Source organism: Monodon monoceros, unplaced genomic scaffold (genome assembly GCF_005190385.1).
Source record: "Monodon monoceros isolate NGI ecotype Baffin Bay Population unplaced genomic scaffold, NGI_Narwhal_1 Super_Scaffold_4, whole genome shotgun sequence".
In the NCBI taxonomy this organism is placed as follows: Eukaryota; Metazoa; Chordata; class Mammalia; order Artiodactyla; family Monodontidae; genus Monodon; species Monodon monoceros.
In genome coordinates this window covers 35,963,728-35,988,769 of record NW_021703781.1, presented here as the reverse complement: position 1 = coordinate 35,988,769, position 25,042 = coordinate 35,963,728, and the positions used below count along the sequence as shown (strand labels likewise).

The 25,042-nt window shown below is 44.9% G+C and overlaps 1 protein-coding gene across 12 annotated transcripts in view; it reads right to left on the bottom strand.

Annotated features, from left to right (window-relative positions):
* WDFY4 (WDFY family member 4) overlaps window positions 1–25,042 on the bottom strand; it is a 278,318-nt gene that overhangs the window by 111,465 nt on the left and 141,811 nt on the right. For 10 of the 12 annotated variants that reach the window (XR_003797097.1, XR_003797100.1, XR_003797098.1 and 7 more), the window contains 3 exons: window positions 24,753–24,871; window positions 23,034–23,219; window positions 22,168–22,304 (listed from right to left, as the gene is read on the bottom strand). Coding sequence is in view for 7 of the 12 variants with exons in the window: in XM_029245825.1 (XP_029101658.1) it covers window positions 22,168–22,304; window positions 23,034–23,219; window positions 24,753–24,871 (442 nt within the window). In the remaining 5 variants the exon portion in view is untranslated. Of the gene's footprint in view, window positions 1–6,948; window positions 8,665–22,167; window positions 22,305–23,033; window positions 23,220–24,752; window positions 24,872–25,042 lie in introns of those variants that run through there. The other 2 variants (XR_003797101.1, XM_029245831.1) reach the window with 2 other exon arrangements.

Genomic DNA, 25,042 nt, shown 5'->3' with positions numbered 1-25,042 from the left:
GTTACTTGCATGCTCCAATGCATGTTACAAATCATGTATGGGTTACAATATCCATTCAAAGTACAAGATAATCAATACATTTTACTGTAACAGAGTACAAAAATTTCACTGATAAAAGTTTCAAGTAACCTTTCAGAAACTACTACTTGTTGAATTTTGGTGTAGTATCAAAGAAGAATATCTATAATTTTCTGAAAATTCTATTAAAATACTCCTTTCTTTTCTAACTACATATCTGTGAAAGACCAGATTTTCTTCATGTATTTCAACCAAAAGATAAATAAAAAAGTATTACAACTGATTGAATAAAGAAGCAGATATGAGAATCCAGCTGTCTTCTAAGCCAGATAGATATTAAAGAATTTGCAAAAATATAAAACAGCACTACTCTTTTCAAAATTTTTTGTTTTGAAAAATCTAGTTATTTATCAAAAATGCTATTTATGCTTATATATAATGGATTTATTACGGCTATCTTAAAATGAATTAATAAATGTCTTATTTTTAAAATTCTGTTTTAATTTCTAACATGATAAATATCAATAGATACAATCGATATAAACAACAGCTCTTTGAAGTCTCAATAATTTTTAAGAGGGTAAACAGGTCTTGAGACCAAAAAGTCTGAGAACTCTATGAAAATGTTGGTCAACTGCTATGAAAGTGAATGAACTACTACTTCATGAAAAGACACGGATAAATTTCACACAGTTTGGAATGAAATAAGCCAGAAAGAAGAGCATATGATATGTTATTTCACGCACATAAAAGTAAAAAGTGGAAAACTGATGTATGATATTAGCTGCCAGGAAACTGGCTACTTTGGGGGTGCTAGAGACTAGAATCGGGCATGGAGTGGGGGGTGCTTCTGGGGAGCCGTGAATGTTGTCTTTTTTAATCTGGGTAGGGGTCACATGTTCACGCCACTAAAATTCTTAAATTTGTATATTTATGACTGGAACACTTTTATTCTATGTGTGCTAATACTTCAATAAAATAAAAAAAGTATTTACCAGCAAAGACTCAAAACTATGGAAACAATGTAATTTTTAAAACCCCAGTTACTGTTTTGGAGTAGTGGGAATAGGGTGATTTCTTTCTTTCTTCTTCTTTTTTTTGTTTACAAAATTTTCCTTAATATTGCTGTTACACGTTTATACACATTTACAAGTAAAAATCATTATGAGCAGTGCAAGTGACATACTTGACTAATTTTACATCTAATTTTACATCTAAGGCAAAAGCCCAGTCTTTTTTCTAATATGATGCTTTGGAGATGTGCGGCAGGAGAAGAGAACTCGTGGGGGAACTTGGACACAAAGCAGCCCCTGTCAAACAACGAATGTGCTACCTCACCGAAGAACAGGCCTGGTATGGATCATCCCAGGGGGTTAAGTGGGGGGAGTTTCAGGCAGGGACACTCTGGCAAGATATATGAAAAGATATTCAAACTTTCATGCTGTTCTGAGCGCTGCTAAATCAGAGTGTTTCACGTGGAATCAAAGTCCAGACAGCTTGGTTCCCGGCCCTTACCAGCCACATTCCATGGGCAAATCACTTAATATTTCCAATTTGATTTATCATCTATAAAATGAAGGTAATAGTACGTCCTCTGTCTAGTCCAAAGAGATATTATAGAGATAAGATGAGACAGTAAAATGAAACTTCATAAAAGGGTCACCCAGAGACTATTTGGGTGTAAGTCATGGGTAAGATCAGTTGAAAAATTTGACCTAGATGGTCTCTTCTGAATTAAGTTATAGAAAGTGCTATATGATTTCAGTTATATATCATATTTACTCTTCAAATAAATACCCTATCGACAATAGCTGCAGCCCAGTGTTGTTTACACCCTTGCTCAGATATTCCATGTCTACCCTCAAATTTTCCCTCTGTTGTTAAGTTCAACCAACAGTCATTGTCCGCCTACCATTTTCCAGGCCCTGCAGTACAAAGACGAGCCCCATATCTGCTTTTGTGGCGTCCAGTGGAAGAGCATATAATTATGTGCCGACATGGCCAATGTTGAGACAGAGCTATGTTTGGGACATGGTGACAAAGGTCACAGTCAGCACAAAGAAGAGGAGACCATGGTGTCCAGTGAAGGCTCCCTGGTTGAGATGCTGCTTTAGCTGAATCTCGAATGAGAGGTTTTAACTAGAAGCCTGATGTGGTCCCATTAGCATTTTTGCTAACTGGCTCTGGTAGCAATTTGAAGGATGGATTTAATGAAGACAAGACTAAAAGTAGGGAGCTCCCTTAGGACACTATCATGACAGCACAAGTGAGGGCTCACAGGGTGGAATGGGTGAAGTAGAGGAGTCAAATTCAAGAACAACATGGAAAATAAAATTGGGATAAACTGGTGACTGTATGAGAGGGTAAGAGTTCCTCTAAAATTTCTAGTTTGCCTAATGGAACAAATTAAATTAGATAAACTGAGAAAAATTAATAGATATCACAAAAACAAGAGAAAGAGCAAGTTTGAGCGATATGAGGACATGTTCAATTTGAAGCATCAGTGGTACAGCTGGACATTCCTAGAAGAAAGCTCAAGTGAGAGTTCCAAGTTCTATATAGATCTGTGAGCCACCAGCAATCAAATGATAAATAAACCCTGAGAGATGATAAGATGCCTCATGGAGAGTACGTGCAGAGAGGAGCTTGATGAGTCAAGGTCAGAAACCGGAGAACACTTGCAAAGTTTAGGATAGGAGAAGAAAGGTTAGAAAAGTTTAAGGAAAATCAGAAAGAGAAATGTCATAGAGATCCAGGGCTGTTTAACCACAGTGAGTGCATCAGAGAAGTCCTGTAGGATGAAGACTGAAAATGTCTTGGATTTGTCTACAGAAATTGGTCTTTGGTAATTTCTACAAGTTATTTCAGAGGAATGGTTAGACGGCAGCGAGTCAACCAGAAATCTGGAGATAAGGAAATGGAGACGATGAATACTGCCAACTCATTTAAGAAGCCTGACTCTGAAGAAGAGAAAAAAAGAGGTGGGAGTAGGGCCATGCAATCTAAGAGGAAGGATACAACCCAAGTGTATTGCTAGGCTGTGGGGAGCTTGGCAGTAGATGGGAGAAGGTTGAAAAGCAAAGGGAAGAGGAAGGTGGCGCAGGTTCCACGGGATAAGAGAAGAGAGGATGGAATCAGCAGCCCATGTAGAGGCTGACCTGAGCCATGAGGAAGGGCTCATGCTTGGAAGCTGGATGGAAGGACTTGAGGATGGGTGCAGATGTGGATGAGTGTGTGAGCGGAACACTAGAGAGTGAGGTGCTTCACACTTGATGGCTTCCAGTTCCAGGGTAGAGTAAAGGGGAAGATGGCTCTGCTTCCCCTGATCGCTGAGCAGGGGTGAAGGCTTGGAATAGTGGATTAGGAGGATGGGAGAGGGACCTGAGCAGGGACCTAACCTGATGAGTTATATAAAAGTGTTGATAGTCTAAGTATTTGTTATCCCTTGGTCCGTTCTCTCAACATTACATCCAGTTAACTAATTTGCACATAGCACTTTACAGCTGACAAAGGAGTTTCCATTTGCATTATCACATTTACTATTTAGCCACCTGACAGACCTGTATTATTATTATCCCCATTTTACGGAAGAGGAAGCTGAGGACAAGTGAGATGAGTGACTCCAACAATACGGGAGTTGGCAGTGCTGGAAGATGACTTCTTGGATTCTGCCATCACGTGAGTCTCTCCCACATGGTTTCCACCCTGTGTGTTGCCACAGTGCTAAGCAAACATTACTTTGCAATTGCTCTTGAGACCTTTCATGCCCTGAAAAGTTGTCACACTCTGGATGTGGAGGCAAGAGGAGGGCGGTTCAAGGGCAGAGGCCCATCTGCCTGGGAAGCAGTGAATATGGCACATCGATGGGAGACAAATTCAGAGCAAAGCTCTGCATTGATTATTGGAGCAAAATAGCCTTTGCTTAGCAACTGCCTGTGTGTTAAAGAGTTTGAGAACCTCTGAAGTAGGACCAAGGGCCTCAGAAGGCCGTGTGGAGATTTGAGAGGGAAAGCAGATCTGGTTTAAAGAGCCTCTGCCTTGCTGTCTCAGTGCCTCCTTAAGGAAGGATTTGGCTACAGAACACAGATCAGATCGTGGAATGGGGAACAAGGCACAGCCTACCTGGAGGGTCACCTTTAAGTGAGCTGACCTCAGCTTGATGGTGCCCAGCTTTGCCAGGGGCACCCCTGGGGCTGGCCAGCTGCTGGTGACCCTCCTGCCCAAGCTCTCCCACAGAAAGCTCCTGCTGTCACTGATGACAGTCATTACGTTGTTGGTTTAAAGCATCATTAGTGCTGTAATTACAGTTGTATGGCCTAGCCAGAAGGAGAAAGACCAATATCTAAACACAGCCTCTCAGGTCCTGCTTGGAAACTTAGTACCAACATTACAGTTGTAGGTCCTGGACTCTCCAGCCAAGCACGGCATGTGTCGGGTCTGGAACTAAACTCAGTAGTAAGAAATGCCACTGTATCTGCCATGTGCTGACACATATGCATGTCATTTTAACCCTCTGTCTCACAATTTTCACTGCCAGTCACTTACACTAAGGAAATCATAAGATATATGCACAAATATTCACCGGACAGTATTTTCCACCATCTTATTTATAGCAGCATAAAATGAAACAATGTAAATATCAACACGTGGAGGGATGGTTCATCCTTACTGTAGAGCATTATGCAGTCACCACAAATTATGCTCACAAAGGGCCACCACTAGCCCATACAGCACCTTTGTGTCCCCTTTGGGCAGATGCCATCCTGGACCTGCTTGGATAACTTGAATAGTGGGACAAAGGCTGGATTTCAGCTTCTTTTTGCCACGCTGGCCAGATGCCCTCGTGCATAACCTACACAACTGTTCACGGCAGTCCTGGTGTCAAAAAAGTTTTGATGATATGGAACCAGGTTTTTGATGTACTGAGATTTTTTTTAAAGGAGGTTAGAAAATAATATGCTACCAATAACAACAATTAAATGTGCATCGATTTTGCATGGAAAAGAAAAACTGAAAAAAAATATAGGGCTTTGGGCGTTAGTGCTGTTTGCCAAATATTTCCAGTTCTCTCCTCCTGTAGCTACATGGCATGACTCACCCTTCCTGGCACCTTTGAGCCATAGGTGAGGCCAGGGAGAGGTGTGCCGAAACTTTAAGGGCTCATGCTCTGTTTGCTAAGCTCTTTTTTAATTGCCATGGCAGTGCTCAAAGTTCTAGACAACGGCTACTCCATGAGCCGGTATCACTGGGCGAGGTTAAGGCACAGAAGACTCCCAACCAACTCACAATGCACGTGTAGCACAGGTGAGAAATAAACCTTTGCTATTTTAGGGCAATTAGTTTTGGGGGTGTTTGTTACTGTAACATAACTTTTCCTGAATAACACACACACCAAAAATGTCAGGAAGGGTTATGGTGAAATTGCATTAAAATACATAAAATTCATTTGGATTCATATTTGTGATCTGTGAAAAAAGATCAACAGAGCTAAGTGAAAGCAAGTGTGAGATCAATTAAATATTATGAGCAAAAAGCTCAAACAATTTGAGCAACAAGATAAATAACAGGCTTAATGGATTATAGCCCAAATTATAAAATAAATACACTGCTCACCTCTCCTCCACCAGTGCAGGCTGAGAGGATGAGGGATTGGATTAACAGTGTCATGCAGTAGGCTGGCAGTGAGCAACTGAGGAAACCATGTCTGTGCGAGCCCTTTGTCATGATCATGTAACTGGTAATTATCAAAAATACTCTTCTCTTTCCCAGCACGCCTCCTCAGGGCCCCAGGGCAGAGCACAAAGCCTGCAGAGGCAGTGCTCCACATTACAGCGGCTGGGTTCCCCGCCTGAAGCCCCCCCTAGAATAAGCTCCTCAAGGACAATGTCCATCCCTGTTCCCAAGGGTCTGGCAAATGGAGACAACAACAGACGAAAGTTTGAGAGACTGAAATGAAGCTCATAGATTTTGGCACTCCTCTGAGCTAAATTCTCTGCGGTTGGTCACTTCCTGCCCAGAGTAAAACACTGCTGATGGTCAGATATAGGGCCGGGTGATAAGATTTCTGGGTCTGCAAAGAACAAAGGTCAGGAGCTGGGCAGTTCTGGCCTTCACTTCCACTGCCACGTTTAAACCCGTCTGAAATTCAATGTTTTCCTGGTTGTGAAACATTCAATAAACAGATCACATACGCAATTTTTCTATTATGCCTTCTCTACATAAGGTTGATATATCTGCCTTCAAATATAAGTTCTTACTGGAGACCTGGCTTTAGTTAAAGGACAGAAGCAGTTAATGAGAAAACAATGAAATGCTTTCCCTGTTTGTTGGTAAATCTTGTATAATACCTACACGTGCACCCGTAAAAGGTTAGCAGTTCGTTATGAAGGTAAACAGGAACTAAGGGACAGAACGGCCTGGGTCTGCATCAAGCCATAGTCAAGGTGTCTTTGGAACATATCTATTTGGACGACTCAGGCCAGGAAATGCTCTTTTCTCCAAGTGCCCAGATAATTGCACTTTTCTCTACTGTGGAGACATAGCCCCTGGATTCTTAATAAATGTCAAGCAATACCAGAGTAATAATCATATTTCCAGCAATAATGACAAACAACTGGTGCTTGGAGTGGGTGAAGAGGGACCAGATCACCACAGTGCAATTCATCTCTTATTAAATTCACTCACATATTAATTTCTAAGATGAACAGTGGTTTCTAATTTGTCTTTTTTGAACTGTGCTGTTTTTATTAAATTCAATTGTCATGAGACTGACTACTTTTAAAAAAAGACACTCCCATGTAGCAAAGGACAAAAGCTTTGGAACTGCAGGTGCCAGGCCTCCTCAAAGAAGCCAGCTTCCCTCCTCTTTTTCTCCTTCTTGGGCATCAGAGCCTCTGTGAGACTCAGACAGATGGGAAGCATCACCACACTGACCTTTCCTGAACTCAGCCACGTCTCCTCAAGTTTCCGTTATCGTCTTCCTTAGAGGTGAGGCTCATGGAGACACAGACCTCCTCGGGCAGGAGCAGAAGTTTAGGAATCACTTACGAGAAGGGGTCTGGATGAGAGATGAATGTGAGGATCTACGATGGAGGACTGCAACGCATGGAAACATTTTCCCCTGAACACATTTTGAGACTTGAGGTTGCTGTTACCGACTGACTCGTGTTCCCCGCAAATTCATATGTTGAAGCCCCAACTCCTAGTACCCCAGAGTATGACTGTATTTTAGAGATAGGGCCTTTAAAAAGGTAATTAAACTAAACAAGGCTGTTGGAGTGTGCACTAATCGAATCTAGTCAGTGTTCTCATGGGAAGAGGAAAGATCCTAGGGATGCTCTCGCGGAGAAGATGGCCACTGACAAGCCACGGAGAAACCAAACCTGCAGACACCTTGATCTCAGGTTTCCAGCCTCCAGAACTGTGAGAAAATAAGTATCTGTTGGTGAAGCCCCTAGCCTGTGGTATTTTGCTAAGGCAACGCTGGCAAACTAACTCAGCCTCCTTGACTCCAAATGATGTCTAGCACTGAGAAAGCCTGGACACTGAAACTGGCATTTCAAGTAGAGATAACAAACGGAGGCTGGAGCTTATGGGGAGGGTTCCTTCCTTAGGCTGTAAGGAGAGAGACAAGGCCGCTTTGGCCAGGAGCAGCACGTCGCTGTCCACGACTGGAGCAGAACCCTTGGCTTGAGTCACTGGGTGCTATCTGGGCCCACACTGGGATCTTCCGGAGGGCAACCGTGACCACATCCCTGTGCTCCGGGATGCTGCACACATCTGCTCACCTCGGCTCCCTTGGGAGTCACACTGGGACTTGTCAGTAGGTGCCCACTGTTGGGCTGAATGTGACTCACAGGTAACATAATCAACACCAGCCCTTCCCTCTCCCTTAGGCTTGCCCTGCATAGATATGGCCACTGTGAATTAAAAAGTTAACTGTAGCCACAGGGGCCACGGCCAGGCAGGAAAGGGCTTTCAGAAGGGGCAGTGTTTTTAAAGTACAGGAGAAGCAGTTGGTCTGATGGGAGGGGGAGGCTCTTCCAAGCAGATGGGACCACATTTGCCCAAGGGTAGAGATGGGAGAAGACAGGGTACGTTACGATAAAATATGGAAGTGGGCCCATTTGGAGCAAACACTGTGCAAGATTGTCACAGGAGAGAAACTAAGAAAAACAGTGAGAGTCAGGCTCCCTGCACTGTGGTTGTGGGTCTGAGTCCTCTTCTGGACAGTGTAGGAACAAATAATGGTTTTTAATCAGGGACATGACATGATCGGATCTGATCTTTAAAAACTCACAATGGGGGTGGCTTGAAGGGGTGATGAGGCAGAGTAAGCTTCTGGGAGGGACCATCTGCTTTTGTTCTCCCTATGTCCCTGCTCTCAAGCACTTCTGCTCCCTGGCAGAAGCATAATTGATGGCTGAGGAATAAATATATGAACTCTCTTACCTACCACTCCACAATGGCAGCCAAGAAGCTCACGCGTGGTGTAGATGTTTGACTGTAAGTCTTTATGGACTGCATATTTATGATCTTAATCCCCCAGGAATTGACTTTCTTCTTTTAATTTTCTTGATCTCATTTCTTTATTTTATTGCATGCATCTCATCTGGATATCATAAATCCTCTGGGGATTGAGTCAGACTATAAATAAATACATGGGATTAACATAAACTGGATATAATACTCCAGTAATACCAAGGCAGCAGCTGACCCACAAGGCTGTCCCTTTACACCTGGAGGGGCCCCTCCCTCACCACCAATCTTCCTTCACATCCTTCCTGCTCCTTCTCCTCCTCCTCCTCCTCCTCCAAGTCTCAGCTCAAGCTCAGCTTGTTAACATTTTAATTACTTCACCTACCTAGAAGGTGGGGGTCGCAGGTCAGGGGCTTGTGCCTTTTTTTCTGTCAGTATCCCCTGGCCTTAAGCCAAGGGCCTGGGATGTGGTAGGAAGTCAATGAGTGTGCACGGAATGTCCAGAGCGGGACTGGGTGTTTAGTAGATGAGAGCGGGGTGGGGGTCGAGATACGTATGCAGATGGAGTCACAGACATGGATGTATTTTCTGATGCCCTAGGCAGTGGTCCCCAACCTTTTTGGCACCAGGGACCGGTTTTGTGGAAGACAGTTTTTCCACAGACCGGGGTGGTGGGGGATGGTTCAGGCCGTAATGCGAACGATGGGCAGCCGCCCACCACTCACCTCCCACCGTGCAGCCCGCAGGCCTCGGGGTTGGGGACCCCTGCCCTAGAGAACTGGAATGGCTCTTGACAACTGACCCCTGCTGCTCTCCTCCTGGACCACTCCGTGTTTGATCTCTGTGCTCCAATTATAAGGATATCCCTCTGTTCTCAAATATACGAACTCCCTCCCACCATTGATCCCTGGCCCTAGCCGAGTCCTTTTCGGGAGTTTTCATTCCCCAGGTGCCCAATGGCTACTCTTCCCTCTCAGCTTTATTATCACTTCCAACCTATGGCAATCACAAGTCAGTCTCCAGCGTATCATCTATTGCCTTCAGATTACGTCACAGTAGCTAATATTTTCTCATCTATTCCCTTTGGCTTACAGTCTATTTCCCTAAACTGAGAGCAGATGCCTCATCTGTCCCCCAACCCATACAGCAGATCCCAGACGTAGAAGTCCATGAGTCAGGAACCATTTACAAGAAACTGAGTTATTTGTAGTGAGGTGGATGGACCTAGAGACTGTCATACAGAGTGAAGTAAGTCAGAAAGAGAAAAACAAATACCGTATACTAACACATATATATGGAATCTAAAAAAAAAAAAAAAAAAAAAAGGTCAGAAGAACCTAGGGGCAAGACGGGAATAAAGACGCAGACCTACTAGAGAATGGACTTGAGGATACGGGGAGGAGGAAGGGTAAGTTGGGACAAAGTGAGAGAGTGGCATGGACATATACACACTACCAAACGTAAAATAGATAGCTAGTGGGAAGCAGCCGCATAGCACAGGGAGTTCAGCTCGGTGCTTTACGACCACCTAGAGGGGTGGGATAGGGAGGGTGGGAGGGAGGGAGATGCAAGAGGGAAGAGATATGAGGACATATGTATATGTATAACTGATTCACTTTGTTATAAAGCAGAAACTAACACACCATTGTAAAGCAATTAAACTCCAATAAAGATGTTTAAAAAAAAAAAAAAGAATTGATCGGACACTCAAGGCTCAGCTACTCCTTCTATCACTCCTAATTGTACTAGTAGATACACTAGCACCCAAGGACCCATGAGCGGCCTCCCAGGCCCCCAGGCCTGGACTGCCACACTCTCTTTGGCTGTCTTCACTCTTTCCTCCAGGTTCAGGGCCTCCTCCCTTCTGTGCCAGGCGTAGAGCCAAGTTTGCACCAACCCCCACTGACAACAGTGGAGAGAAGAAAATTTCAGAACTTCCTGTTCTGAGACTTTGAAAGACTTTTTTAATTAACCAAAATGGTTTCTCATAATAGATGGGTCCCAGGGCGAGAACACGACTGTAACTTACGCGGCAGGCGCCTCGCGGCGGATCTGGGAGTGAGGACCTAGTGGCTGTGAATGGCAGCAGTGCCTTGGGAGGGCCCCAGACTGATTCTCCACTCCAGGACCATGTGCCATTTTATCATTTATATAGCTTGGGACATCTCTGTCTTGTGAACTCTAAAGCGTTTTTCCATCGATGGATACGTTTAAGTTTTAAATATTCAAATTTAGAGAAATAAACAATCAAAAAATGTGTTTTCCCTAGCCATAAGTCACAATTTTTAAAAACTGAAAGCCTTTCCTGGAACGATGATACCGTACCCAACCACAACATTAGTTTTTGGAATGCGGGTATACCTCACATTAGGAAATCTAATCTATAAAAACCTGAACCTCAAAATAGATACCTGGACATAATAGGCCTTCAAAGTAAAGTACTGTATTCAGTTTTCAAAAGGATTCAGCCCAGGATTTCTTTAAGTTGCCAAGTTCCTAAATTAATTTCAAATCAGCTTTAATTTACAAAATATTGACCTATGTACTTTTTTTTTTTCAGAAACCCAGCTACTGTGATTCTTCTTAGATACAATATAATCTAGCTAGGGAGATAAATAACCAGACTACAAGGATTCTTTAAATATAAGGTCATGTGCTACTCATCTCTATATTCTTAGGACTGCTATTTCTTCAATGAATTCATATGTTGTTGAATTGCATATGATGAAGTATTTATGTACCTTAAAACGCTGTGGGTTGAGCTGAAGACTTGGACCTGGAGTTACTTTGAAATATTCCTCAGTGACAGCCATCATATATGGTATATAAACACAGCCTGATTTTGTAATAAAATAAAATACTATAGAAGAGAAAGGAAAGAAAATCAGTAAATAACTAGCAGAAGGAGGTGAGAAGATCTAGTTAAACTTTTCTAACCTTTTCAGACTGGATGTTTCTGTCTTTGGAGAAGAAACTGAACATTCAGCCCTAACAACTTTTCAAAAGATGATTTAGATTTGATGTGCCTTTCAATGGGCAGTGGTCGTGACCTTACGCTGAGAATATTCCACTGACTTGTGGAACTTCCACAACCCCAGTGCCTGCTCTCTTGGAGAGGTTTCAAGCTATCATCTTGCTTCCAAAAACAAAACAACTTTAACCCTACTTCTTGTGAGGCTGAATGACCAAAAGTTCACTCAGAGAGGTGGCTTTGGGCTGCTCCAAGGTGGCCGAGCGGCACCTGTGCTTTTGTGGAGCACTGTCATGGAGCCATCCCTTACTGTCAGTTACGGCGACCAGCAGGAGGCAGGGCCATGAGCCAGCCATGGAATGAACTGAGTTACTGTCAGTATTAAATATGCGTTTATTGTGTGGACTTTGCATCCTTAATAAGTCATGATAGTGTAGACCACGTTAAGTTTTAAGAGTAAACAGTTGACATATATAAAATGGAATGTTACTTAGCCATAAAAAAGAACGGAGTAATGCCATTTGCAGCAACATACAGAGATTGTCATACTGAGTGAAGGAAGTCAGACAGAGAAAGACAAATATCATATGATATCGCTTATATGTGGAATCTAAAAAGAAATGGTACAAATGAACCTATTTACAAAACAGAAATAGAGTCACAGATGTAGAAAACAAACTTATAGTTACCAAGGGGGAAAGGGGGGGAGGGATAAACTGTGAGATTGGGATTGACATATACACACTACTATACATAAAATAAATAATCAACAGGACCTACTGTAGAGAACCGGGAGCTCTACTCAATACTCTATAATGATCGATATGAGAACAGGATCTAAAAAAGAGTGGATATATGTATATGTATAACTGAATCACTTTGCTGCACACCTGAAACTAACACAACATTGTAAATCAACTATACTCCAATAAAATTTTTTTTAAAAAAAGAGTAAACAGTTGAGACGAAAACTCTGGTAGAGAAATTCTATGTGCTAGTTGAGGTAGGTACTTGCTGCACATTACGAGAGGGTCGCTGTTATGCAATTTTAGCAGAAGGATCCCCTGGTCAGGTCAGGGTCTCTGCTAGCCTAGCCACTGTCCTTTGCATGAATTGAAAAAAGGAGTCCCCTCTGGACAGATGGTACCCTTCTCCCAGATCAATGCAGACCACACCAGAGCTCACAGCTTGCCAGCAGAGCTTGGACAAAAGTCAGGGTCCACCTTAAACTGCGCTTCTCTATGCAGAGCCCTGGTCCCGTGCAGGTGAGTTTTTCGGAGTGGTGCCACTGCTCACCACAGTCCAGCTGGCCTCAATCCACCACCAGTCATTGTGCAATGATGTCTGCCCCCACCCACCCCAGGACACAAGCCTCTCCTCTGCTTGGACTACAGGGATGTCTGCACCCACAGTGATGAGTAGCTAGTGGTTCTGCAGACTCTACTCATGCCCAAGCCCTGACACTGATCCTCTCAAGAGGACAAGAGACAGTCTCTCTTAGGCCACTGTATCTCTCTCTGCATTTATCTGAAATCTTGTCCCCACATAGCTTAGGTGCCTGGATCCGGCACCAGCTAAATCCATCCCTGAAAAATATCATCCAAGAAGTGGTTCAATATCACGAGCAGAACTTTTTCCTCCTCACTGAACAGGTGACATCAGCTAGATGCTCAAATGGCCCAGCGTCTTCAAGGGAGAAGATGGCAGAGGTGGCATCACAAGCATTGAGACCCTGCAGTAAACTGTAAGCTTTAGTAAAGGATGGGCATTCCAGGGTTCCATTAGGATTGTTTGAAGAAGGAAAGCTTTGGGGCTTTGGGCGTGGTGGCTTGTCTTGGGAGCCTCTTTTCCAGAAAATGTCTAGAGACTGTGATGTTTCAGGAAGGGTTCTAACCCGATGAAGTTACCGTATCTAGAACTACAACACGCCCATTCCAGTTACAATCATTCATCAGAAACCAGGGGGCTGCCCTAAGAAAGCAGAAACATGTGAACTTGCAACCAAGGACGGCTGGACCACAAGTCTGATCTGGGCAGCTTCCGTCTTTCCTGTGTGTGTAGGGACACCTGCTCTGAGCGAGTCCCTGATGATATTCCCTGAGCCTAACCTGATGGAACGAATACACTGAAAGGTTTGACCTCAAATGCCTTTAAAGGGCAAGCTCAGCTAGAGAATTTAAGTTACAGAGAGTTTTCAGGAAAAAAAATTGGTTGTGATATTGTTAAACACAAAGGACACAAACACACATGCTAAATAAGATGATCAAATAAGCACAAAAGCACAAAGCACGATGGCAAATGTATCAACTAAAAGCTCTGTCATACGGCACCATAACCTCGCAATGATTCAAACGCTGAACAACAAATGACAACTTTAATATATACCGTTAATAGCAAAATGTATGCTTTACTGAAGAAAAAAAAAAACTATCTTGCTCTAAGCAGTTTTGAAATGAATATTTGATTCAAAACTTCCCCTGTGCATAATCGCATGCTAATTTACATTTTAATTACTTCCTAAGAAATCAAAAGCATTTGTTGACAGTAGAACATAATGTCAGCTTCACGGTGCGCTGTTGGTGGATGCTTAATGAACTTAATTAGACAATTAGTGATGTTAATTATCCTTCTATTATGAAGATAAAGCTGTCTCACTAATGATGCACTTGGTAAAGAAACATCATTAAAGGTATCAGTGTTTGCTCTGTTCATTTACTTCTATTTTTCAGACTCCTGTAACAAGGACTTGTGATAGCCTAGTAACGTTTAAGACTCCTAAAATGGAAAAAGAAAAGCCACTGTTTCCACCAGCCCGATACTGTCCTTCCCCCTCATTTTGGATACTAATACTGTGTTGGTGACGGGGCTGCTCTTTCAAATCCCCTGCTGTAGGGGCCTCCAGTCTATAGTCAGTTGTGGTATGGAGTTTCTGGTTCAAACCATGTCCTTCCTTTGGGCTCTAATATAAATTGTTTTAAGAATGGGATGTGTGGGTGTGCGCGTAAAGAAGAGAGATAATGAGAGGGAGTCTCCTGGTTGAGTGGCCAGAACACTGGAAGAAAACCTAAGGGGCTAATTCACACACACACACACAACCGTTGCCCTGGCCTCGGCTGCATTTCTACGACCCTACAGTGCTGTGCTCTCACCTCCACCACCAGGATGCTTTGCTGCCCTGGGAAGCTCCATTCTGCATATGGTGTTGGAACACAGCTGCCTGCATGACCAAAGGGCTACAACACATAATATACACACTTTACTTTCAGCTGAAGTGAAGAAGGAAACTTCAGAGGTTTAAGAAATAAGATACTGGACTTCACCATTTTTCTCTTTCTTGCATTCGAATACCACCACAACCAGAGCGTAATGGAAGTCCCTTCTGGAAGTAATCCTAGTTTAGACACACCATGAAGAGCTCTAAGGCCAGGCTGGGGACAGTGGCATTATTTTTAGGGTCAGTAATCTCGGGAAAAGCATCAAGAGAAAGTGTCATTGGCAGTCTCGCCCGCCCACCACAATTAAGAAAACCAAGATTCCATTTAGTAGAAGATCTCAGTAACAATGCTCACGTCAGTAGAGGGATTTATACTTTACAAAGTCTTTTTTAAAAATTATACTTTCATTCGTTTCTGAGTGGTTTTACTCCTCTAACAGAGAGTCTCATTTAATTACTGGCTCACAAGACGTTTAGCCCCACAGAGCACTACTGGGTTTTCCAACAATTCAGCACTGCAATTTCTCACAAAGTCCGTGTTTGCAGGTTTTCTGAATCACTCTTCTCTTCTCCATGGTTTCCAGTGGTTTGTCCCTCCAGCCCCGCTCCTCCCTTGATTTGCTGACACAAGCTGTCTTTCTGCCCTCCCGCCCTACAGCGAGGACGTATTATCAAGACCTCACCAATCTCTGGGTCCTCTCACCCCTTCAATTTTAGAAGTTCTCATGCATCTTCATTTTCCCCCAAATTTAGGCTACCTGCTTCCAAACATCTCTCTTAAAGGCACATTCATCTCCTGGGAAAGTCTTTTTTTTTTTTCCTTGCCCAACATCATGTTGAATTTACAACAAGTTTAAGTAAAAATAGTCCCTGTGATGACCTTCTAAATTTCAGATTTTTAAAATTTCCTACACCTTCTTAAAGATTTTTGATTATAACTCTTTTACAGTAGAACATCTCTGGGAATTCTAACTTCCGTTTTCATAGTTGCTTTTTGACTTCCTTGGCTGGTCCCCTCAACTCCACCACTTACTTCCCCTTCATTTCAAAGCCCATTCATTTCTATTTTCAAAAAACTCTTCTTAGCCCTGGGGTGCTCCTGACTCATGAGCCTTTTGCCCAGGTGAGTGAAATCTGAGGCTTCCACCTCAAGGGCTGTTCACCCCTGGACACAGAGGTGCCAAAACACTGAACTGGAAAGCATTGTGTCCCATCAGACCTCAACCTCCTTCCTGAAACGGGAGTGGGATTCTCGGGGACTCACTGCACCTTCAGCCTCAGCAAGACCAAAATCTCTCAGCAGCAGGAGACCAATGCAAACACGCCAGAAAGCAAGACCAAGAGCAGCTTGATCACTCCCACAGTGACTGCTCAAGCCTTCCAATGCTGCATGCTTGCTTCCCCTGCAATTTTTATTTGGGTTCCATGACTTCCTTAAAGAGAAAATAAGAATACAGGAACATTTACACATGTAATGATACGATGTCTGGGATACTGCTTCATAATTATTCTGTGCACAGGGAGAAAGCGGGTAGGGATAGAGAAGAGACAAGATTGGCCAAGAACTGAAATTTGTGGAAGTGATGGATAGATACATGGGGATTCATTTTTTATTTTCCCTACTTCTATATCTGTTTGAAAATTTCCACAATGATTTTTCAAAGGGATAATGGGTGAAGTTCTCAGAGTAGATGGTCAAAAATGTCATTTTCCTCGCCAGGGACCTGAGCCAAGGCTGCTTTTAGTATAGCTGTCACCCCATGGCTGGTCTCAGCCAGCATCTCATCCTCCACCAGGGGCAGTGCTGCTCCGTGGCTGCGGGTGAGTGATAGTGGGCCTGGGCACTGCTGGTTTTGCAGGAGGCTCTTGTGCGTCTGGGTGGGTGGAGGCCTCGCCCACAGGGCAGCCCTTAGAGGACCTCATGGGGCCTTGGAGTAAATGTTTAGTGCTTTCGTATTCTTGCCAGGGCAGACATAAAATTCTTGCAGAAACCTGTCTTTGGTATTTTAGCAACTGCAGCGTGCGACCCTCTGGCTTTGGGTGCCTTCTCATCCCCTTCTGTTAATTCTCACCTGGCCCTGGCTTCCCTACGTGGGCCATGTCAACATTCTAATATATGGCTTTGAAGACAGCAACTGGAAGCCTGCTCAGTTATCTCCAAAGGCCATGGAAACGTGGCAGACACAGAACCTGGCCCTGCTCCACCGGCTCTTGCTCCTCTCTAAACCCTCTAAGTTTGCTCAGGTGAGGCACACATGGCCCCTGCATGAACAGCTGTCCACACAGAAGGAAGGTGGGGTGAAACCTAGCTCATACTTTGCAGAACAAGACCTGGGTCAGGTGGCTGTGTGCCCCCCGCCCCAGAGGGGGTCCCACCTCCTTACAGGGTAGAGGTGGCCCTGTACTCTCAGCATCCACCCTCTGGTCCCCATTCTCTGCAGAGCCCCACAGAACCATCTGAATCACACACCTCCCACACCTCCTACACCTGGGCACACTCTCTTCTCGTGGCCTGATTTAAGAGCCCCGGAGCTAGGGCCTCTGTCTTTGGTGGCCCTCTTTTTTTTTTTGTTCACACCAGCCTTGATTAAACAATTTCTCTTGTGTATTCTTTGGTTTCCACTGCTCCAACCACTGCCTTGCCTCCATCATCTCCCACCTGAATGATGCTACAGCCCCCAGCTTGTCCACTCCCCCAAGAGTCCTAAACTCCAATCTAACCTGTACAAACAGAAATGTGCCATTCCCCTGCTTAACCCCCAACCTATGGGCCCCAGTGCCGCCCTCACCTGCCTCCATGCCCATCCTGCCACCTGCAGCCGCTTTGCCCATCCCCCTGCTCACAGGCCTCACAACCCCTTCCCACCGGACCTCTAGCTCCTGTGTCCCATGTGCCCATTTTCTGTTTGCTGATGTTTAAAAAAAAAACAGAGGATGACACACTTTATGTTCTGGAATAATTTTGGATCCACAGAAAAATAATAAAGATAGTACACAGAACTCCTGCTCCTGTCAGCCCTCACCTGGTTTCCCATAACGTTAACATCATACATTGCCAAGGTGTGTCTGCTAAAACCAGGAAACAAACACTGGTTGCTGATGTTTTTTCAACTTGTTTTTAAACAAGAAAGTTCGAAGCTGAGCAGATGAGCAAAGCCGCTCCTACTGCTGTGAAGAGGGATGGCTGGCAAGAGTGTGTGCTCTGGATCCCTCCAAGCTGAAGGGGGCATGATGAAGTGGCTTCCTGGACACCCTGAGTTGTCCTTTGGTAACCTCAAGGGAGCCCAAGGTCCCAACCTCTGTCCCACAGGCCGACAGCCACAGCCTTTATACCCTGGTAGAGACGATGACTTCACGCTTTGATCCCAGAAGGGACTGTGATGGGAGTCAGGGGGAGAAAAGGAAGAAATAACATCTATATATCAGCCTTGCCTCAAAGTTCAGCTCACCTGCCAAGAAGAAAACATTTTCTACTGAAAATGAAGATAGGTAAAAGGCATGAGGAATCGTACATCGCGTGTCTCACTCCAAGGAACAATTTATCAGTGCTACAGAGCTGTCAGCCACTGACATGATAAGGAATAACACCAAATGAATAATGTTTCCTCTAAAACCAACTCCTTTAATTACAAGCCCCTTCTTTCCAGAAGAGAGACAGAAGATGCAGAAACGCCAATTTCATGCACTTGTGCCTGAATAACGCCTCCATGCTGCTTTTTCCAGATGGCGACCTTCTCACTGGAGGGACTAATGATGTGGGCATATTTAGGGAAAAACCAATAACAGAGTCTTTAACCTTCAACAACAAAAAGCGTGTTATACAAAATGTTCCTTGGGATACGTTAGAAAATATCAATTACATTGCCCACCGAGGTGTGATCAGCTGTAATAATCAAAATTAACTTTCGGAAATAATTAAACAGACCCCAGGGCGAGCAGCTGATGCTCTCATCCTATGACATCACAGTGTACATATGTACCTGAGAAGTTGTGCCTTCTGTTAGCAACAAAGGCATCTCGCGTGGATGAGTGATGGATGCGGGCTCTGAAGGCTAGTGAGGTTCATCCCACAGAAAGGGGGGGAGGGGGCTCCGTGCAGCTCCCTACACATTCTTTAAGAACCTTCTATGCACCGGGCACTGTGCCCAGACCAGGCTGAGTTACTGGTAGGAGATGCTGCTCAGTGAAGACGCAGATAATTTTTGTTTAATTAAAGCATAGTCCACGTTGTTTCAAAAATAATTTGTCTTTTAAAATTCCACAAGACAGTATAAGCTGCAGAAAAGATACATAAATCAGGCTGGAGGTAAAATGGGGCTCAATGAGGAAGGAAGAGGCCAGGGAGAGATATGTGTGGGTGTGTATACGTGTTTTGCAGAAATTTATCCCACTGGGCATGTGCGGTTACACCACTTGGGCCACGCTTATCTCTCTGGCTTCCAAGTGCCTAAATGAAAGAGGAAAACATAATGGTGTCAGAAGTTCTGCTGTCTGAGTTGCTGTGGAAAAGCACAGTCCTTCCTGGTGTTAACAGCTGAGGGAGACCGTCCCCAAGGCTGTCCTCTCCCCGCTGCAGTCCAACCACACTGGCCCGTGCTCTCCTATAACCCCCAGCGCACTCCTGACTCTGTGCCTTTGCCCGGTGGTCCTCCCTGCCTGATCACTTTTTCCTGGAGAGCCACGAGGCTCCTGTCCTTCCTTCTCTGCTCTCACACCTCCCTGCCAGAGAGGGCTTCTGCCACCTCCATCTAAGTGGCCCAGAACCTCTCTCATCACACTCTCCCACTTATCCTGCTCCACTTTTCCTTATTGCAATTAGCACCTCAACATTTACAAATGTATTTATCTTTTTATTGTCTATCTTCACCTCCTAGAATGCAGTCTCCATGAAAGCAGAAAATATGTCAGTTTTTCTCTCTTCTGTAACCTCAGTACTTAGAGCAGGGTACAGAATAAGCACTTAATAAAATTTGTTGAATGAATGAATAAATGGATGGATGGATGAGACCTCAAGTGATGTAGAAGACAGCATCTTCAGCAGCTCGCCTTCACCAAAGACAGACAACTTCAAGTATTCCTTCTGGAAGGTCTCTCAATGTGAGCCAAGAGGAAACTGTTATAAGCCATTTGTAAACCTACATGGCCCCAAACATTGCTGTTTACTCAAGCTTCTTTCAGATGGGCTGTTTCTCGACAAATCTCCCCAGGACTCGGAGGCACTGAACTGTACCAGTGACAGCGGCCTGGTGGGGGGTGCCACTGGCAAGACACAGCATCAATAGCCACAGGGGTTCCCATAAAATGCATGTCCATGCCCAGCGTCTCAGCTGTCCCTTCCACAGCTGCCCAGCCAGACTGACCTGACCTCCTGGGGACAACGCTAACTTGGTCAAGGAGTAGATGCTCCAGGGAAGCCCAGGCAAGAGGGGCTGGACCCCTCCTGCCACAAATGGCATTGGTCAGGAGCAAGTGCTTGGGCACAAGTGGGGATGCTCCTGCTTCCAGTGCTAGGTGCAACTGTACCAAGTGTGAGATGGTCTTGTCTTGCCCTTAGCAGAGAGAGCTATGTCGGAATTTTGTAAAGCACTTGCACTTTCCAAGTGCTTCCACATAGTCTAGTGTAAACAGAGTACATTCCCAGCTGTAAACTCAGGAATTGAGGCTTCCAGAGGTTTTGGAGTTGCCTAAGGGTGTGCTCAGAAGTGCAGAGACTATGAATGAAGATCCTGTCTCCACTCTGCCACTTCCTGGCTTCAAAGACCTTGACTTTTTCTTTCAGACTCTATTTCACATCTATAAAATGGGACTAATAATAGCTGTGTGATGTCGCTGGCCCGAGATCTCAGTTATTCACTCAGTCAGCCAGTAAGTCTGTGGACAAATTTAATGAGTAGTGTCTTCCACAAGCCAGTGCACTGAAGACACAGCCTGCTCTCAGCTCTGAACACCAGGGGGCCGGCCAGCCTAGTCAGTTTCATTTCCTGTCTTTCATTCTATCTTCAGGTTCTTTCTCCATTTGTCCTAAAGCCTATTGCTCCTGAACCTTGGAAAGAAGAAAGCCCCCTTCTCCTGGCAGTCTGCGCACTTACAGGCAGCCCTTCACTCCTCTCTTCTCCCAGTATCCTCCCTTCTCCCCATCAGACACTGACCACAGTGGACAACAGACCTATGGTGACAGCAGGGCCCAGATTCTGAGCACATGGGATTTGGAGTTAACCTCAATCTCCAAAGTTACATGGGCAGAGTTCGAATTGTGTAATGTGTCTGTCAACCGGCGACCCCACTCCCTGGGGAATCCCTTCCCACAGTTTCCCAGTTATTTGTCCCATTGTGCAAGTCAGGAAATAAAGACTCAGGGGTGTTAAGTGAATCACAAACCAAGGTCTCCTGGGCCTAAGGCCATGCCTATTGGATGACCACCTTCTGCCTCTGAAGGTAAGTCGGTGAGCCTATCATTAGAATATATGAAAGACTGTATTTTCCAAGGAGAGGCTCAGCAATATTGCCAGTACTATGGGCTCTTGAAGAACCTCGTCACTTCCCTACCAGGATGTAGAGTCTATTGCCCTCCCCGTGAGCCTGGGCAGAACTCTGTGCCTTTCGAGACCAAAAAGGACTGCAGCGGAGGTGACGCTGCATGGTTTCCAAAGCTGGGTCATGCAAGGCAATGTGGCCTCCACCTCTCTCTCTTTCTCTCTCTCTCTCGCGCTCTCCATTTCTCTCTCTCTCCTTCTCCCTCCCTATGGAAATTTATCCCTTAAAACCCAGACATCGGGTTGTAAGGAAGCTCAAGACACATGGAAAAGCCATGTGTAGATGTTCCAGCCAACATCCCCAGCTAAGGTCTCAGACTAGAGCCAGCAGCAACCCCCAGATGTGTGAGTAAGTGAGCTTTCCAATGATCCCAGCCGAGGCCCCACACATCAGGTAACACAGACACCCCCAACCCCTGCTGTGCTCCAGATTCCTCACCACAGCATCCACAATCACAAAAACATCGTTGTCGGTGTTACCGAGTTTTAGGATGGTTTGATATGCAGCTTTGGAGACATGGACTAGAAAACGCTAACAGCTCAACCCCACATGGCCAAGAGGACCCACCACCATGTCTCCCAACAACGGCACCAACACTTCTGTCCCCCTTTGTTGTGCCCACACACCCAGCTCCTGCTGAGCTGTGGGTTATGGCCGAGTACACCTGACTCAAAAAGAGAACGGGAACAAGGGTTGGTTTGGGTTTTAATGCCAAAAGGAACAGCTGCTCTTGGCACTCAAGTGGAGCCCATATTCCCTTCTGGTTAAAGCTAACCTAAGACCTGACTCCCACAGATGTAGCCTCAACTGGGAAGCCATATGCATTACCCGTAAATGCTCAGAAGAACATGGAGTTAGATCACATCCAGTGACAACAGAGAGAGAGGACATGATACATGGGGGTTTGAAGCGAATGCCTGATGTTCTCTAAGGAAAAGGGGTCTGGGCTCACCTCTGCTTTGCACTCAGGGTTCTTGGTCTGCCGCCCGGGCATCAGCCTCATGGCTGAGGACAAGCTTCCACTCCACGAAGGGACTTTGCTGTGGTGTCCGACACTTGAGCGACTGGCCAGTGACTTCTTTTCAGATGCTGGCGACAGAGAGGCAAAGACCATCAGAGGTGAAGTTCAGAGGGAAACAAACACACACTATTTCTACAGCTGGCTTGGCTTTCAAAGGGCAAGCCGGGGGCCACAAGCCCAGTGTGTCTGCCTCCAGTAAGGAAAACAGCCCAGGCTACAGGTTTGAATTACTGTGAACTTTGTGATGCTGAAAGACTTAAAACAACATATGAGCCATAACTTGAGAGTAATGACCTCCTTAAAAAGAAACTTAACCATTATTCCTACAACTGCATTGGCTAACAGAGTAAAAACGTTGAGTCACGGGTAGAATGCAAGGGAGGTTAATATCTTTGGGATGAAGAGTTTTACTTGGAACATGAAGAACCTGAGGCTCCAGGTCACTGCATGACTTGGCGCAAGGTTTCAAACCTGGTAGGTAAATATCAGGGCAGGACCTAGCACCCTAAGTTCCAGAGCCCAGGCTAGAGCTCTGACGTGGTGGCCCTTCCCTCTGAGAGATGACTAGAATCTGCTGCTTGGTTGGCACCTCTGGCCTTCCTTTCACCAAGATGCAAAGCAGCATTCATTCTTTGTGAGCAAAGATTCATGAGGCTTCAGCGATATAAATCCCACCCACCAGAGGGATGAGACAGAAGGTCTGGTGTAAAAGGCTTTGGGCCCTGAGTGAAACCCTGGGGGAGCCTGGTTCTATGAGACTCAGAAGTTCCATTCCCTGAAGCCAAGTGGACAGAGACCTAGGTAATGCTGCCAGGCCTTGAGCATCATCTCTTCCCAGAGTGGGGTGACCTCCTCAATCTTCACTTCACTCTCTCCAGGTTTCACAGAAAGATCAATCTTGAAGTTATCCTCCAGCTCCTGCCGTCTCTGTGCCACGAGCTGCTGCCAGAGAGCCTGAACAGTCTTTTGGATGTTGTGCTGGACTAATGGAGAGAGTACATCACACAATCAGGACAGCCTCAGTGCTTCTCCCAGAGACAGCCAGGAGATGGCATATCATGGTTGTTTTTATGTGCATCATTCTTGAACATCACCCCAGCTTTGCAAGCTCCAGCCAGACAGTAGTCGGTATGTAGAGATGCAGGACTGATAACAATGCTACCAACATCCTTGTGAGCTGGCCTCTCCCCGACCTCTACCACCAAGTCCTGCCTGCTTCACATGTCCAGAGCTGGGAAACATGATTGATGGGCTCAGTGAGCCTCTTTCTCCCACCCCCAACTCTGTTAGATACCAAACAGAGAGATACCTTGTGTAAGCTCTAGGTAACAAAACAGTTCTCCCCAAAACAGCTCCTTCCAACCTTGACTTTTATGTTGGCCCCTCAGGGGAACAGACACTGAACCCAAGACTGTGCCCAGGGGCCCAGGGACCAAGCCAGTCCTCTCTCCTGGCACTGAATCATGCTTCCAACTACCTACCCACCTCACTGCCCTGGATTTGCAGAGAGACAGACGAATTTACCAAGCCAGTTCTACCTGCTATACCCCATAAACATAATCCCCTGAATTGTGCCTAACTTCCCTCTGATCTTGGGTCACTGGGTCTGCCCTTTGGTACCAGCCTCTACAGTTTGTTTTTCTCACCCTAGGGGGATGGACATTGCTCAGTCCACTCTACTAGTTAAATCCCAAAACGCAAATGCTCATGTTGTAATTAACACTGCAAGACAGTAAACTCTAAACACACAAGAGTTTTGAGCACTGGCTTTGGGCACCTATCTGACCAGAAAATAAGGATCCTTGTGCCTACCACCTGGCATCACAAGATATCACAAGATTAAGTGGCACAGTTGGCAAACTGAAGTGGTGGAAGAAGGTCTGCTGAAGAAGGTCTTCCTGCACCAAGAGGGAGAAATCTCTCAGACACATGGATCTGGTTGCCTTTTTTTTTTTTTCCCCACAAACTGCCATCCTTTTAACTTGACTTGATATTATCGAATCCAAGAATAAACTCCATTAAGCCAGAAATCTCATAAAGTAACGAGCTTCTTTACGCCATTCCCATTTTCTAGAGAAGAAAGCTGAGACATAGATAGGTAATGGCTTGAACTGAGTGATATGGCACACCAGTTTCCACATCTAGTGGTCCAAAGGAAAAGTCAAGAGACCAGCTGAGAAGTGAAATCAACTTATAGTGAGGTTCTCTGGTATTTTAGTACACAAGTTCTTAGCCTCACCAAGTCTCACAGAGCTCCCTCCTCATCTATCCATCCATCCATCCACACACCCATCCAGTCTATTTCTTGTATACAAAGATCATTCCAATTTTATTCTCTATCAGGTTACCTTGCTGTATTACTACATTGTTCTAGGATTTCCTAGGACGTCTTCTGTCTTTTAAGAATCTTAGTAATATCTGCTTCCTTATCTTAGGAAGAAAAAACTGAAGAATGCAACCCTAGCAGTTCCCGCTATCTTCTACTCCCCCCAAAATAAACGACAAATAAAATGTACCATTGCTCAAGCTTGGGAAGTCTTCTCTTTTTTCTCTCACTTCTTCATTTGGAGAAAGAAAGACTTGATGATAAGGAGTCATTCTATGCTTGGGTTCCAATCCAAATCCTTCTGGATAACTAGTAGACAAGAGATTGTTCACTATGAACTCCAGTTTCTTTGGGATCATTCCATTGTTCTTTATTACAAATAATAATCTTGCAAACTCGGTACACATCAATATGAAAAAAAACTTGTCTAATCAAGTTAAAGCAAACACCTATGACAACTTCCATGACAGGTATTATACA